This window comes from Mesoplodon bidens, assembly GCF_964165515.1.
Source record: "Mesoplodon bidens genome assembly, chromosome: 5".
NCBI classification, from domain to species: Eukaryota; Metazoa; Chordata; class Mammalia; order Artiodactyla; family Ziphiidae; genus Mesoplodon; species Mesoplodon bidens.
Window position 1 is genome coordinate 130,248,160 of NC_138161.1, and position 13,637 is coordinate 130,261,796.

Genomic DNA, 13,637 nt, shown 5'->3' on the forward strand with positions numbered 1-13,637 from the left:
AAAACCTGACACTATAGTCTTGGCTACTTTAATTTACTTCCTGGAGACTGGGCAAACAGTATTATGATTGACAATTATCTAGACTGAGATGTACACTGGTACCTGAGAGTGAAAAGAAGGAGAGGGATTAGAAAGGAATTTTGCCAACTGATGTCTAGTTCAGAATAACTGACAAAAACCTAAATAACATAGTTATACTGAAAAGTAATATAGTGGATGTATTGATAGTTTTATATATTCATTCCAGATATTCTAAAACCACTCCTTTAGTCTGCTGGGATAGAAGCTGATGGTTAACCAACTTCTAAAAACATCAGAATTTATGGGACCTCCCTGATCGTACAGTGGTTAAGACTCCACCCTTCCAATGCAGGGGGCGAGGGTTCGATTCCTGGCCAGGGAATTAAGAACTCACATGCCACACGGCACAGCCATAAAATAAAATTAAAAATAAATAAATAAAAACATCAGAATTTAGTGATTAAAGTACTGTATACTTTAGTAAAAGATCTATGGTTTTCAATACTGATTTTAAGGACTATCTGTCCTACAAAGTACAAAAGTTTAATAGAAGTGAAAAATTCAATGAAAATCCTTAATATGAATGAAGACATTAAAAACACTTGAGTTCAAATTTCTCCAGCTGTGTTAGGAAAAGGATAAAGATTAAGAAAAAGCCTTCCAGGGAAAGGACTATGTTTAACAGCCATTTTGTAGTTAAGATCAGTTGTCCTTTAAAAGGTTAACAATATAGTATTCCTTCCCTTTGACTATGAGGAAATCACAGCACTTTCACCACCTAAGGAAATGTTCATGGTGTAAGTATATGAAAATGAACAAAACTGGAGAAAGAACATAATAAAAAAGAATGTCAAAGGACACCAAGCGGGGAAAGCAGCTGGGGGTGGGGGTTGTGGTGTGATGAATTGGGTGATTGTGACTGACATGTATACACTGATGTGTATAAAATGGATGACTAATAAGAACCTGCTGTATAAAAAAATAAGTAAAATAAAATTCAAAAAGAAAAAAAGAAGAATGTCAAGGGAAATAAAAACAAAAACGTAAAGCTCTTAAGATTTGCATTTCATTTCAGAGACCAACAAGCATTGAATAAATTTTCACTTGGCAGTGGGCCTATTATAAAAACAACCTACGTAGCTAAATTCATCTAACATTTCTAAAGTAACTCAGAATTCTTCAGCAATGACATACAAATGGGGCAAAGGGGGGAAAATCAGGAACTAGTCTAGTATAAATTTCTAATGCTAACCTGTACATTATCCCACCCCACTCCCTCCCAGTTCCAAATGCCTGCTCAACTTTTGAACTGGACAGCCTAAACTCCTTTACGACCCTCCATGGTTTACTTTTACTCTCTTTGTTCATACTGTTTCTCACTCTCTAAGTACTTCTGTGGAAACTCTACCGTTCTTTTATAGATTCCAGCTGAAATATTTTCTCTTCTGTAAAGGCTTCTCTAACCCTTCCAGAAGTAGTACAGTAAGTCATGTTCCACACTACACTTATGGCACTAACCACACAGGCTATGTTTTAACAGTTGCTTCTATCTCCTACCAGACAAAGCTCTACTGGCTGTACAAAAATCTACCATGAGGCTGGCAGCCATTTAATAAAGAATGCCACGGATACTTGGACTCAAAAACTGTATACTTGGAATTTGAGTCCTAAATATATCACTCGCTACTCTGGGCCCCCTCCCTTTTTTTTTAGCTATGACATGAGGTAGCTGTATTGGATCAAAGCCACTTCCCACACTTAATGGCAAAACTGACTTTTTCCAAGCACTCCTTGGTATTTAATAAACATGGGTAATGCTATTATTTTAACTAAACTCAATAAATAATTGGGGAAACATCCCTTAATCTCATTCTTCATTTTCAGTCTGAAGCTACACCTGCCCTATGTCCTTGCTGCCTATAGTAACATCCAATTCATATACGTAGGTAATGCAAATTCCTTTGGAGGTTACAGGTCATAAATCCTGAACAAACTTTTGCCTCTTATTTCCTAATAGCCAAATCTCAGTAACATTTACCTTTCTAGGTGACACTTTTGTTAAAAAAAAAAAGTTCCAATCTGTTGCCTCTGCACATGCCCAGTACTCAACAAATACTGGGTGGAAGAACATGAACTTAGATAGTGTCCACCAGTGGGAAGATCACTAGATGTGGAATTAGCAAATACACATGGCAACTTGGCCTCGCCTCAGATTTGCTGTGTCCGGAGGTAAGTTATTCTCATTGGGCTTTTTTTCTTTCATCATTAGTTTTAGAGACTTTTTATGAAACTTACTGTAACCACTCAAATGTGGTGTTTTGTGTATGTGTGTGTGGGGGGGGGGCAGGGTTAGTGAGAAGGAAGGATAGTAACACTCAAGACAGGTCTTAAAAAAGTTACCTAAGCAAGCAAAGGGGAATAAGGGATAGTAGGACACTGCCAAATGCTTGGTCACAGGGATTAAGCAAGGGAAAGTGAAAGTTTTTATAACTGAAGCACAGAGAGTCTGTGAGAAATCAGAGGGATGATAAATGAAAGAGACTCATCTATAACAAAGAAAATGCCAAGGATGACTGCAGTTTTTAGTATGGAGCAACTAAGGAGTGGGGAAATAGTTAATGTGTCACAGGAAGATGGTTAGATTTTTTGAGGGATGGGGAGTGAGTGGCAGAGAAACCTGAGATGAAAATGAGAAATTTGAAGTTACATTTGGGACTTTTGAATTTTGAGACATCTGGGATATAGATCATGGTGGAGAAATAAAGAAAGAAGGTTGAGAAATACGGAAACGTTGCTAGAAATAGGCATCTAGAACTCTAGAGTAATCTCTGGTGACGAGTCTGGATTTGAGAGTTATCAGAATGTGGTAGGTAGCTCAAATTGTGAGAGATGAGTTTGGTTAAAGAGTGAAGACAAATAAGGGCCAAAACACTGGAGGAGACTAGCAGGTGAAGAGTTGTAGAAGATGGGATGGGAAGAAACTACCCTTTCTTGGGAAAGCTAATTATTTCTTTTGCTGAATGGCCTCACATTTGCCTCTTCTTTCTCAAGCATTCCACGTACTATTTTTTTTTTCAACTCAGCAGCTATTCTTGAATAAATCCTCTCAATCCCATTTCCACGATGAGGCCTAACCAAATTGAGTCAAAATGAGACTATCCCCTTGAATATTAAATGCCAAATACCAGTAAGGAGCACATAGATAATTTTTGCTCAGGTTATAGCTAATCTCTTCATTTATGTACATTTCTTGAAGATGCAGAGATACTATTTAAAATAGCTTTACAGAAAAAACATAATTCTATGGACAATATATTTGACAAAGCAAAATTAGCCACTAGAGTTATCTAAAACCCAGCTTTTGTTCCTAGGTTAATAATTAATCTTTCTTTGCCACCTTATGTCCCTTCCTAATCTGTCCCCAAAGTCCAAGGATAGTAATAAACGAAAATGGAGGTTATCAAGGAACTGTTTCAAAATAGGGATAAACCCAGAAGAATAAAAGTATCATGAGGTTTTTTAAAGAGATAGTTGCTTCATTAAGGGACAGCACCAAAGCACGGTCATTACCCTTCAATAAAATGAAGAGAATATTCTATCAGGGAAAAAATCTAGTCTATTTTACTTTTAATAAAACAATGAATGTTTTGCATTTGCGATGTTTTAAAAATTTAGGTTGGTTTGGGTTTGAGCAAAGAATTGTTGACCTTCAACAAATACAAGGAAAGTACTGTGAAGAAATGCCCTAAAGAGTTAAAACTGTCTAGGTTATCACTTTACTACCACTTGGCCTAACTCTCTTTTGCTTTCTATTTCACTGTGGGGGTGAGACAGCTTACCTCTCAGCAGCTGCCAAAACAAAACGCTGAATTCTCAAAGAGTAATTAAAGTGGTTTAAGAATACAGGCTTTAGAATTAGACAAGCTGGTTTTAAAATCCCAACTCCACTACTTACTAGTGAGGTGATCCTACCAAGTTAACATACTGAAACCAGTTTCCTCATCTGTAAAATGGGGTCATGGTTGTACTACCTTAAAGGATTACTGTGAGGATTATATGAGACTTTTTACAATAGTAGACCCCTAAAAATTTTTTGTTCCTTCAATTGTTTGGATCAATTTGGATTTCGACACTATATAAGGTCTACTATCCCAGTGTATCTTGGATTACAAATGAAGCAGTGACATACAAATAAAAATTATGATTAGTATTAGGAAACAACCTTTGTATTTATGTCTCACCCAAATAAAGAAATAATCCTAGTTATGCTTTAAATTTACTTGATTTCTTTGTACTCAATCTAATGTTAAAGATTCAATGCAGTCACAAAATATATGCTAATAAAAATTGTTTGACTTGAGATTTAAACTTACATCAATATTTATTAAGCACAGCATTCTGTGGATTGAACATTAGTAAAATTCTTATTGATCCTCGATAGAATCTCAAAATTTCATTGTTCAGAATATAAATAATCTTAACTTACTGGGGGAAATTTTTCCAAAGGCCACTGAGATATAACTGAATTGGCTTAATTCAACATAAAAACTTCCAAAAAACTGTTTAGCTAAAACTATCTCATGCCTTTCTTTAGCGTTACATAACATTACAACAATAAATATTACTAAAAACAACTCAAAGGAGTGGGATAAAGTGTTGTTTTGCTTCTAAACCACATTTACTCTAGTTGAGAATCACTGCTTTAGAATTACCTAACTCAAAAAGGAATTCTGGTATAGGACAATAAAGAAAAGTATAAAGGAGCAGTATTATAAAATCTAAAGGGTTATAAGGTTTTTTTACTCAAGGAGAACTGTACTCAGATACGTACACTTTCAGTGGCAAAAAGTCTTTAACAGCTAACTACTTTTTCTCACTTCCTTCTTTCAGGGATCTTAGTTCCCTAACCAGGGATTGAACCCGGGCCCCCGGCAGTGAATGCACCAAGTCCTAACTACTGGACCACCAAGGAATGCCCTACTTCTTCTCAACTCAGTCTAGATCCACATCCTGGAACTATTCCAGGCAATAACAATTCTGTAAGACAGACATGGGTAATGGCAGAACTTTACAACAGTTTGTAGGCATCAATTTATGTAAAAATTTTATGATGATTTCTAGACTTACATCATGACTTGAAATTTGTTAAGTCAATTTAGATTCTAGAGATAAGAATGAAATGAAATGGGATGCTTTACCAACATAATCTTTGCTCTCTTCCTTTCTTGCCGATAGGCCCCATCCCTCTGACTCTTCCATAAATAATTGTTTTTGTTGTTTTCACTGAACTTTCTTCTCCCTTGAATTAAACCTTAAAGGCAGGAATTGTGTCCATCTCAAGGGTCTACTTATTGCAACACTCTGCATGTAACTGATACTGAACATTTAATTGAAGAAAAAGATGGAATAAAACATACAGTATTTAATATAGTATCTAATTATATTTTGTAAATTCAACATGAACTTATGTCAAGTTGAGCTTACTGTGCCAGGATAAAGAGTTCAGAAATTAACCGGCTACTTAAACTATTAGAAACTAATTAAGGGTATCACTGGAACACAGTGAAAATGGGAAGACCTCCTGAGAATTTGTTTTTTTCCTCTCCCTGACAAACTCAGCTTAAATAAAAAGCCAATAAACCTTTTTGTGATGAAAGCATTTGATTGTTTCTCACTGAGAAGGAAGAAAGTATAACATTTTTTAAAATATAATATAGGCAACTGAAGTAAGTAGAGAAACCGTCTAAGTTTGAGGAAAAGAAAAGTCAGAGCTCTATGGATTTTCAGGTTACTTCTGACAAAATTATGCCACTGAAACTTAGCAGTTCCATGTATGGAACATGGTGATGACAAAGTCATAGTAGACTTTGTGGAAAATAAAGCGGACTTTAAAAACTCAATGATCTTTTGGATAAAAATCTTGACAAACGTCTTTTTACATTAGAATCATGGATTCAGGGGAAAATCTTTTTGTAAATCTAGTGAAGGCTTAATTGTATAATCACACTTCATAAATATCCATCTATGGGGTATTCCCCAGTATCATTCTCTATAGACAGACAGAACTGAATCTAAAGGGAAAAAGTAAAGGAAACCAACAGCTATCCTGAAAGTGGAAAGAGGAGGCCAAAGACTTGCTGGTTTGGTCAAGTCAGAGAAAGAAGACAACTCAAACTGTCATGCCTTTAAGCATATGTCATGAACAAGTAAAAGTTCTAAGTGAACTAGATACAGGATTCTGAAGAAATTCAGATGTACTTCACTCTTTTTACACTGGTGGATCAAAGCACATATAAAGGAGTCCCATGAAACTCTTACATCATCACTAGAATCAGTAATTTCGAAGAGGGGAAACATCCTTGCGATCTCTAAGATGTTAAGCAATGTCTCCTTATCCATTTTGAAAAAGAGCTTTAGAACTAAAACCGATGACTTAAGGCCATGAACTAGAACCCATATTCTTGATTATAGCAGATATGAAAACTAACAGAACTAACTAGAGAATATGCTCGGTTCAATGTTTCCATAGACTGTACTGCAGCTTACATTTTTACATGAACCTAATCTCTTTCCTAAATCTTTAAGTGATGGCAAGGTATTTTTCTGCTTCACATTTTAGATTCTCTGCTGTACAGGAAAGGTTTATAAAAGGTTTAAATATGAAATGGAAAAAGAAAGAAGACCAGGATGCTAAGATAAACATCACTGGAGGTGTTCAGGCTAGATGACAACCTGGAAGGTGTGTTGCAGACATGATCCAAGTATGAGACAAGTGGTTGGAATAAATGACCATTAAATTCCCCTCCAACTCAGATTTATAATTCTAGACTCAGAAGATAAACTCGGAGGTGGTATCAAATAAAAGGGCTTTGGCTCTGGAGTCATACCAAGGTTTGAATCCCAACTCCATCATTTTTACGAGATGACCTCACACAAGTTATTTAGTCTCTTCAAAGGATAATAATAGGACCAGATGCTAGGATTCAGTGAGATAACCCATGAATGTCTGGCACATGGTAAGCACTTAATACGTTAACTATGTAATCTGTATTAGTAAGGTATAGCGGCCTAAATCTAAATGTCATAAAATACTCAAAGAATATTGACTTAGGAGTTAGGTGATTTACTTTTTACAGCTGACTCTTGCTTTTTAAGGAAATACACTATCAAATAAACATTAATCCCAGAATTTACAATTTAATGAAAGAGACAGACAAGTTAGAGGTGTGATAAATGCTCAGACAGGGCAAGATTATAGAGGGTGTTTTGGGAGCATATAATCAAGATCTAGGGTCAAGGAAAAATGTTCAGTAGAGGAAGTGCCACAGTTGGGTGGAGAAGAAAAGGATACACACACACAAATGTTCCAAGTAAAAAGAACAGCAGGTACAGTTAGCCACTTCAGAAAACTCAAATAATGAACGCCAGTTAGAAGTTTGCTGCAATTCCAATTAAGAAAGGACTGTGCCCTGAATAGCTGATGAGAGATATGAATATGCTAAAGAAATACTCAGGAGGTAGACATGGCAGCACTTTGTCATTAACTGGTTATGAAAGATCAGATAGCTATGAAAGTTGGCTGTGAAAAATCAGGGAAATTTGAACATAAGGACAGATGCACAGGTAATGAGTTTGAGTGCCAGTTGCATATACATGGCTTCCTACAGCATACAGAGGACATCCAAAGCCACCTATGTGCTCTTAGCATGATGAAGAACGTGAAGAGTGGGTCTGGACACCATCCTGAGTAAACCAATAATACTTAAAAGGACAAAAAGAAAGGAAAAGTCTGCCAAGGGGACTGAGAAGAAACCATCAGAGACGTAGGAAGAAAAACTGGAAAGGACGGTTTCACAGTTGTCGAAATATCAGTCCAAAATTCAAAACTTATATATATCAGGTATAAGCTTTGTACAAATGGACAAATATTTGGAACACTAAAAACTGTTTAAAAGCTACTTAACCATGATTGCAACTATTAATATCCATGCATATGTGCTCAAAGTCTGGAAGGGAATATGTAAACACTGAGACAGCAATTGTGTTAAAACATGGATTAGGTGTAACTGTTCTTATTCTATTTCCCAAACTTCCATAGCTTAATTTTGAAAGGGGACATATATTACTACTAAAAAAGCTGGGGTACAAATATATTATCTGAAAGGGGACTTTTAATATAGGATTCTCATATTCTGATGACCTATTATGTTGTTTGTATATTTTCAATCAAGTTTATACTTGACCTGCAGTCTACTTCAATTTAACTGAAGAAAAAAAATTCTTATAGTTTTACTTGTTTTTGTTTTAAGCAGTACTATTATTGTAGATTTACCTCTAAGCCATATTTAGACTCAGGAACTTTATTAAAAACACTTAAAAATAGGGAAAAGGTTATAAGGTTTGGAGCTCATCTGAGGATAAAATTAAACCAATGAAAAGGATTTGCACAAAGTATGTGCTCAATAAAAAAATCCATATCCCCCCCACACAAATAAATTTTGCTGCAAAAATGTTTTAAAAGTAGACATAAAAGAGGCTTCTTTATAGAATTATTCACAACTAAGGGCAAATGTGATGTGGCTTAGTAGGGGGTTTTACATGTGATTCATGTCCCTATCCCAAGAAACATTCGCGGCTTGAAGTAGCTTTTTAAACTGTTTCCAGTGTTTGCTATTTATAAATCCTAAATATTAAAGGGTGAATTCCTTAATGGTTACAGTTAGTACAATACTATTCTAGTAAGTACTAAAACTTTTCTAATTATAAGCATTACATTTGAATGGAGGTTATTTTACAATACAATAAATGATTTTAGATAGTAAGCAACTTACCAAATTTTTTGGCAAGTGCTTTAAAAGATGGTTTTATAATGAGGATGACCCATTGCTATTAATACTTAAGTTCAAAGGAAATCAAATTTATGTATTCACATCTTCATACAACATGAAATTTTCCCTTATCTTATCCTTCAAGTTTTCCAGGGTTACTCCCTATACCTGAATACCAATTGAGCGCCCAGGCTCCACTTAGAAAGCTAGATTTCAATCCTAGTTCTACCACTTAATGGCTATGTGACCCGAAAAGTTACTTAATCTCTCTAGGCTTTCAATTTTCTTCTCTATAAACTGAGGCTATTGATAGTATCTATACAACTGCTGTGAACATTAAATGAGATAACATGTGAAAAATACTTACTATGGTATCATGCTAAGTATTTTTACTTAGCAGTCCCTGACACACAGTAACCACTAAGTAGCAAAAAAAGCAACTACTCTGTGGAGAAATCCAATCAACACTTGAGCACAGAGACGGACAGAATGCAATTTCTAAACTAAAAGAAATTAGGCTCTGATTTGTTCTATCAGTCTAATGGTCACTTATAATAAACTAGCCTTGGAAAAATATCAGCAGGAGTTAACAGATCAGTGTATTCATTAAAAACTTTCTTCATAAGTCACATACTTGGGTGTCTAACAAGGCTTGTCCCTTAGACACAAACATTCACTAGCAATGTTACTCAACTGTTTTTGAAAACCTGGCAAATGCTCTGAACTTTTCACTGAAAACATACATAAAATTCTATCCAAAATTCCACAGGCTTCAGGATCCCCTGAAGGCCACCCACTGACTACTAAATATGGATATCCTACTAAAGAAATTAGAACGTATTTTCCTAACTACCAAAGTTATACAGATATATTGTACAAAATAAAAATGAAAAAAATATATAGAATAAGGGACAACAGTTTTGTTGTATTTCCTTCCAGACTACCATTGATAGTTATTACTGGTTTAAGAACCTTAAGTTTATATACAGAATATGATCAACACGAAGTCATGGAATACTATTGTCTGAAACAACTTAGAATATTATTCAAAAGATAGAACGGGTATGTATGTGTATAAGAGAATAACGTATCTCTGGTTAAGAATAAGGTCAGAAATAGACATTGTAGCCTATTTAGATGATACTTTCAAATAACTCTGATAGACTTGTAGGATATGTGCACCATATTTTAATGAAAATATTAATTCTAATATTTTCTGTATAACCTTGGAAGTATAACTTAACCCAGATTCTTTTTCTTCATACACAAAATATGATGATCATCAGGTTGAAGATTATGATATCCTAATCTAAACAGTATTATCCTAATCTAAACTGTATTATTTTGAGAGTCCCCCTACAAAATACAGCTGTGTAAAACAAAGCAAAATACAGTTCTGAAAGGAAATGTTTTTTCAGGGCACGCAAAAAATGTATATTGACTTCAAATATATCATTTTCATTTGATATTGTCATCTTAGGTGTTCACAACTAGGAATTGAGAAAATTTCTTTGGCTTTTATTTTTAGAGACAGCAGGAAAAATGCCTTTTATTGAGAAAAATAAAATCCCACAAATAATATAACTATTTAAATTATATTTCATGGAGAAAATGGATGAAAATTTTTTTATAAAAATAAAAGATTAATATATTATTTCTCAAATATCTCTTGGGATATTAACTAGAAGGTATATGGGGCCCCTAACTATATTGTAAGCATCTACAGCAGATGCAATAGCAATATTTAAATAATCTTACTATAATATAGGATGTCACTTTATTTTTTAAACTGATTATTAAACACCACTGCAAAGACAGGGTCTTGAGCCTCATGAGACTCTGAAAGAACTACATACTCCAAGTATTTAAAATTCCAAGTTTTAACTTATATATTTAATACTATACTCTTAAATTATACAATGTGCTCAGTTTGTTCATAAATATTCATCTCAATACAATAACATCAGGTATAATACATAAAATCTAATCCATTAAGTCTTACCAATTTATGACCTGATGAGACACTCTTGTGGACAACATTCAGTCCTTAGAAGCTAGAATAACCCTCCAACCATGTGAGGGCATCACAACTTTTAAACTTTCGGCTTTCGATCATTATTATGTCACATTCCTCCTCCGATGCTGAATTCTAAAAAAAATTCTAGCAAAGAGTTTAAGTAAATAAGTGTTTTAGTCAAATAGCCTTTAGAAATCTTTTATAGCAAAGTTGTATGTTTTACCATGATTACACAACTGATATTTTGTACTTAAGTATTTTTTAATGTAAAATAATTTCATATTTGATATGGATACTTCAAACTTTAAATAACATGGACTTTCAGGCCATCAGAATACTTGTTAGTAAAGAGTCAAGTAGAAATGGAACCAATCAAAGGTTTAAGATCATGATCCAGAAATTATGATTTAACACCATAACTTGGTATAGACAGCTTTGTAGTCCTGCAGAATGGCACTTGAGTTCTACTGTTTGGTCCACATCCATATATGAATTTCTAGACTTATACAGCACAGGTGGCTGGATCAGTAATAATCTATATCATTCATTTAAATGCTCAAGAGAGCATTCAATTTTTACACCTAAATCCTAGTCTATCTCTATCACCCCCAATTTTAAAATTAGAGAACATGATGGGAAGAATGAAATTTTATTATGTGTTTTATGTAATAGATATAACAATGTATCCTATTCAGGAGTAATCCTACTGCTCATCTGCGTATGGGCATGGAAGAAAATTGGGGGTAGGAGGATTTAATAATGGTAAAACTTACTTCCTTAAGAATATAATCTTACATTTATTAAATTTTTTTAAAAAGCTTTCAATTGGGCACTTATTTCAATCGCTGGAAGGTAATATTGGTAACATTTTCTGTTTGATAAGAATGCTGATTTATATTTTTAGTTGCCAGTAATCCACAGAAAAGGCAACCCACATATTTATGGGCATATTTTTACCTACATTAACCCCCTAAATAAAATGGCATAATGGGGTGAGGGGGAGGGGGAAAGGAGGAGGCCCTTATTCAAGAAGATTAATATGTGCAAACCGATAGAAAACTCAAAGACAGCATCGTAAAGGAAACTCTGCAGCCATCTCTCCAGAGATATTTGAGTCAAATACAGGGGGATGGAGTTACGCTGTTATAGATTTTAACTTTTAATGGAAATTTTCTATTAAACACACATGGTCATTTAAAAGTCTTCTATACAATCTGAAGATCTATTAGAATTTTTCCAATGTACAAATATAATCTTTCCAAATGTAATCTCATGACACATTTGACTTCAATAAAACCACACAACTACATTCTAAGGCTGTGCTTTGAAAAGACAATAATCACCTGGTGAAGGCAAAAATCCATATTTATTTGGATAAATAATAGTGTAAGGTTGTGGTCATTTCATCAACATTATTACCAAAATGTTTTTAGAAAGTTTTTATGCAACTCTTGTCTCCTATTAACCAAAATACTACCATAATTTAAAAAACAAAAGAAGATACTTTAATGATTTACTCTTTTGAGGGACAAGTCTCATGAGAAGATACAATACTTATTTAGCAAAGTAAATGCTTCCTGAGATAAATCTATCAGTAATGCTGGTAATTTGCTTGTCTGTAAGGCTTTGATGAACTGGTCATTTAAAGGGCAGACTACTCGGTCCTTTATTAAAGGACCTGCCAACAACAAGCACTGTTATGATAAATGCCTGGGAAAAAAAATCTTTGGAAGACAGAATTAAACCAGCCATATAAAGCAGACTTTGTTATTTTACTGTGAAGCTTATAAAAAAGATAATTTTAAGGGTGTGTGCACCATACAAATGTATAGGAAATTTAGGACATAAGCGCTGTATACACTGAAAGTATGTAAAACTTCTGTATCAAATGTTTCCCGAGCATGCATTTTCAAAATTAGCTGTTACCGAGTAAAAGGCTCACAAGTGAAGAGTTTCAATCACTAAATTCCAACATGTAAGAAATCCTTATTAAAAATCTGAAATAAAACTGAGTAACTGAAGTGCTTGTGGATGAGTAACAGAGTTAAGATAAATTAGATATCCTTTAAAATTTAACTTAAAATGAGAATTCTCCTAAAAATGAATATTTATTTAGAAAGCTGTTTTAATATATCAATCATAATCTTGAATCTCTGGCAAGATTGCTATCAAAAACAAATCTTGAACATTTCCTATAGATATCATTTCATTCTTTTAATTGCTGAGGAAAAAAATCCCATTTAACTGAGAATGTGCTATTGAAAGTTCTTAGAGTATAGTCCAGCAAGAACTAGGCTTAAGTTTACCATTATTTAGCTTATTTTATGGCAAACTTATATTAATAGAACCAAAGAGTGAGCACAGGGGCAAAGAGGTAGATGACTTGCAATTTCCAAGTCATTATTTGAAAACTGATATGTGAAATCAGACAAACCTATACCTAAGAGTTCCTAAAGGAACTTGCTATTTATTTGAATGAATGTGCTCACCTTCTTTTGGTACAAAATTTCACTTTCAAAGTGTAAAACACATTTCTTTAAAAAGTTTACTACATTGTTTTGAGAATTCTTAGACATTATATAGATGAATGCTTGCTTCTGTAAAGGTCAGAAATGCTTATTTTTTAACGGTGAAAAGGGGAAAATGGGGCAACCCTGCATGCCCCTGATAATTACATATAGTCTTTCCATATGTATTGGAGAAATGAGGCTAGAAATATCAAAGATAAACTTATGGAAAAAAATTAGCTCAAACGTACCTAACAGAATAAG

General features: G+C 34.1%; 1 protein-coding gene across 3 annotated transcripts in view; it reads right to left on the reverse strand.

Moving 5' to 3' along the window:
• TSC22D2 (TSC22 domain family member 2) overlaps positions 1-13,637 on the reverse strand; it is a 54,204-nt gene that overhangs the window by 17,210 nt on the left and 23,357 nt on the right. The window contains exon 2 of one of the 3 annotated variants that reach the window (XM_081235277.1): positions 10,875-11,010. The exons of the other annotated variants lie outside the window; for them this stretch is intronic. Within the exon in view, the coding sequence (XP_081091403.1) occupies positions 10,968-11,010 (43 nt within the window). The 3' untranslated portion in view covers positions 10,875-10,967. Of the gene's footprint in view, positions 1-10,874; positions 11,011-13,637 lie in introns of those variants that run through there. 3 annotated transcript variants of the gene reach the window in all.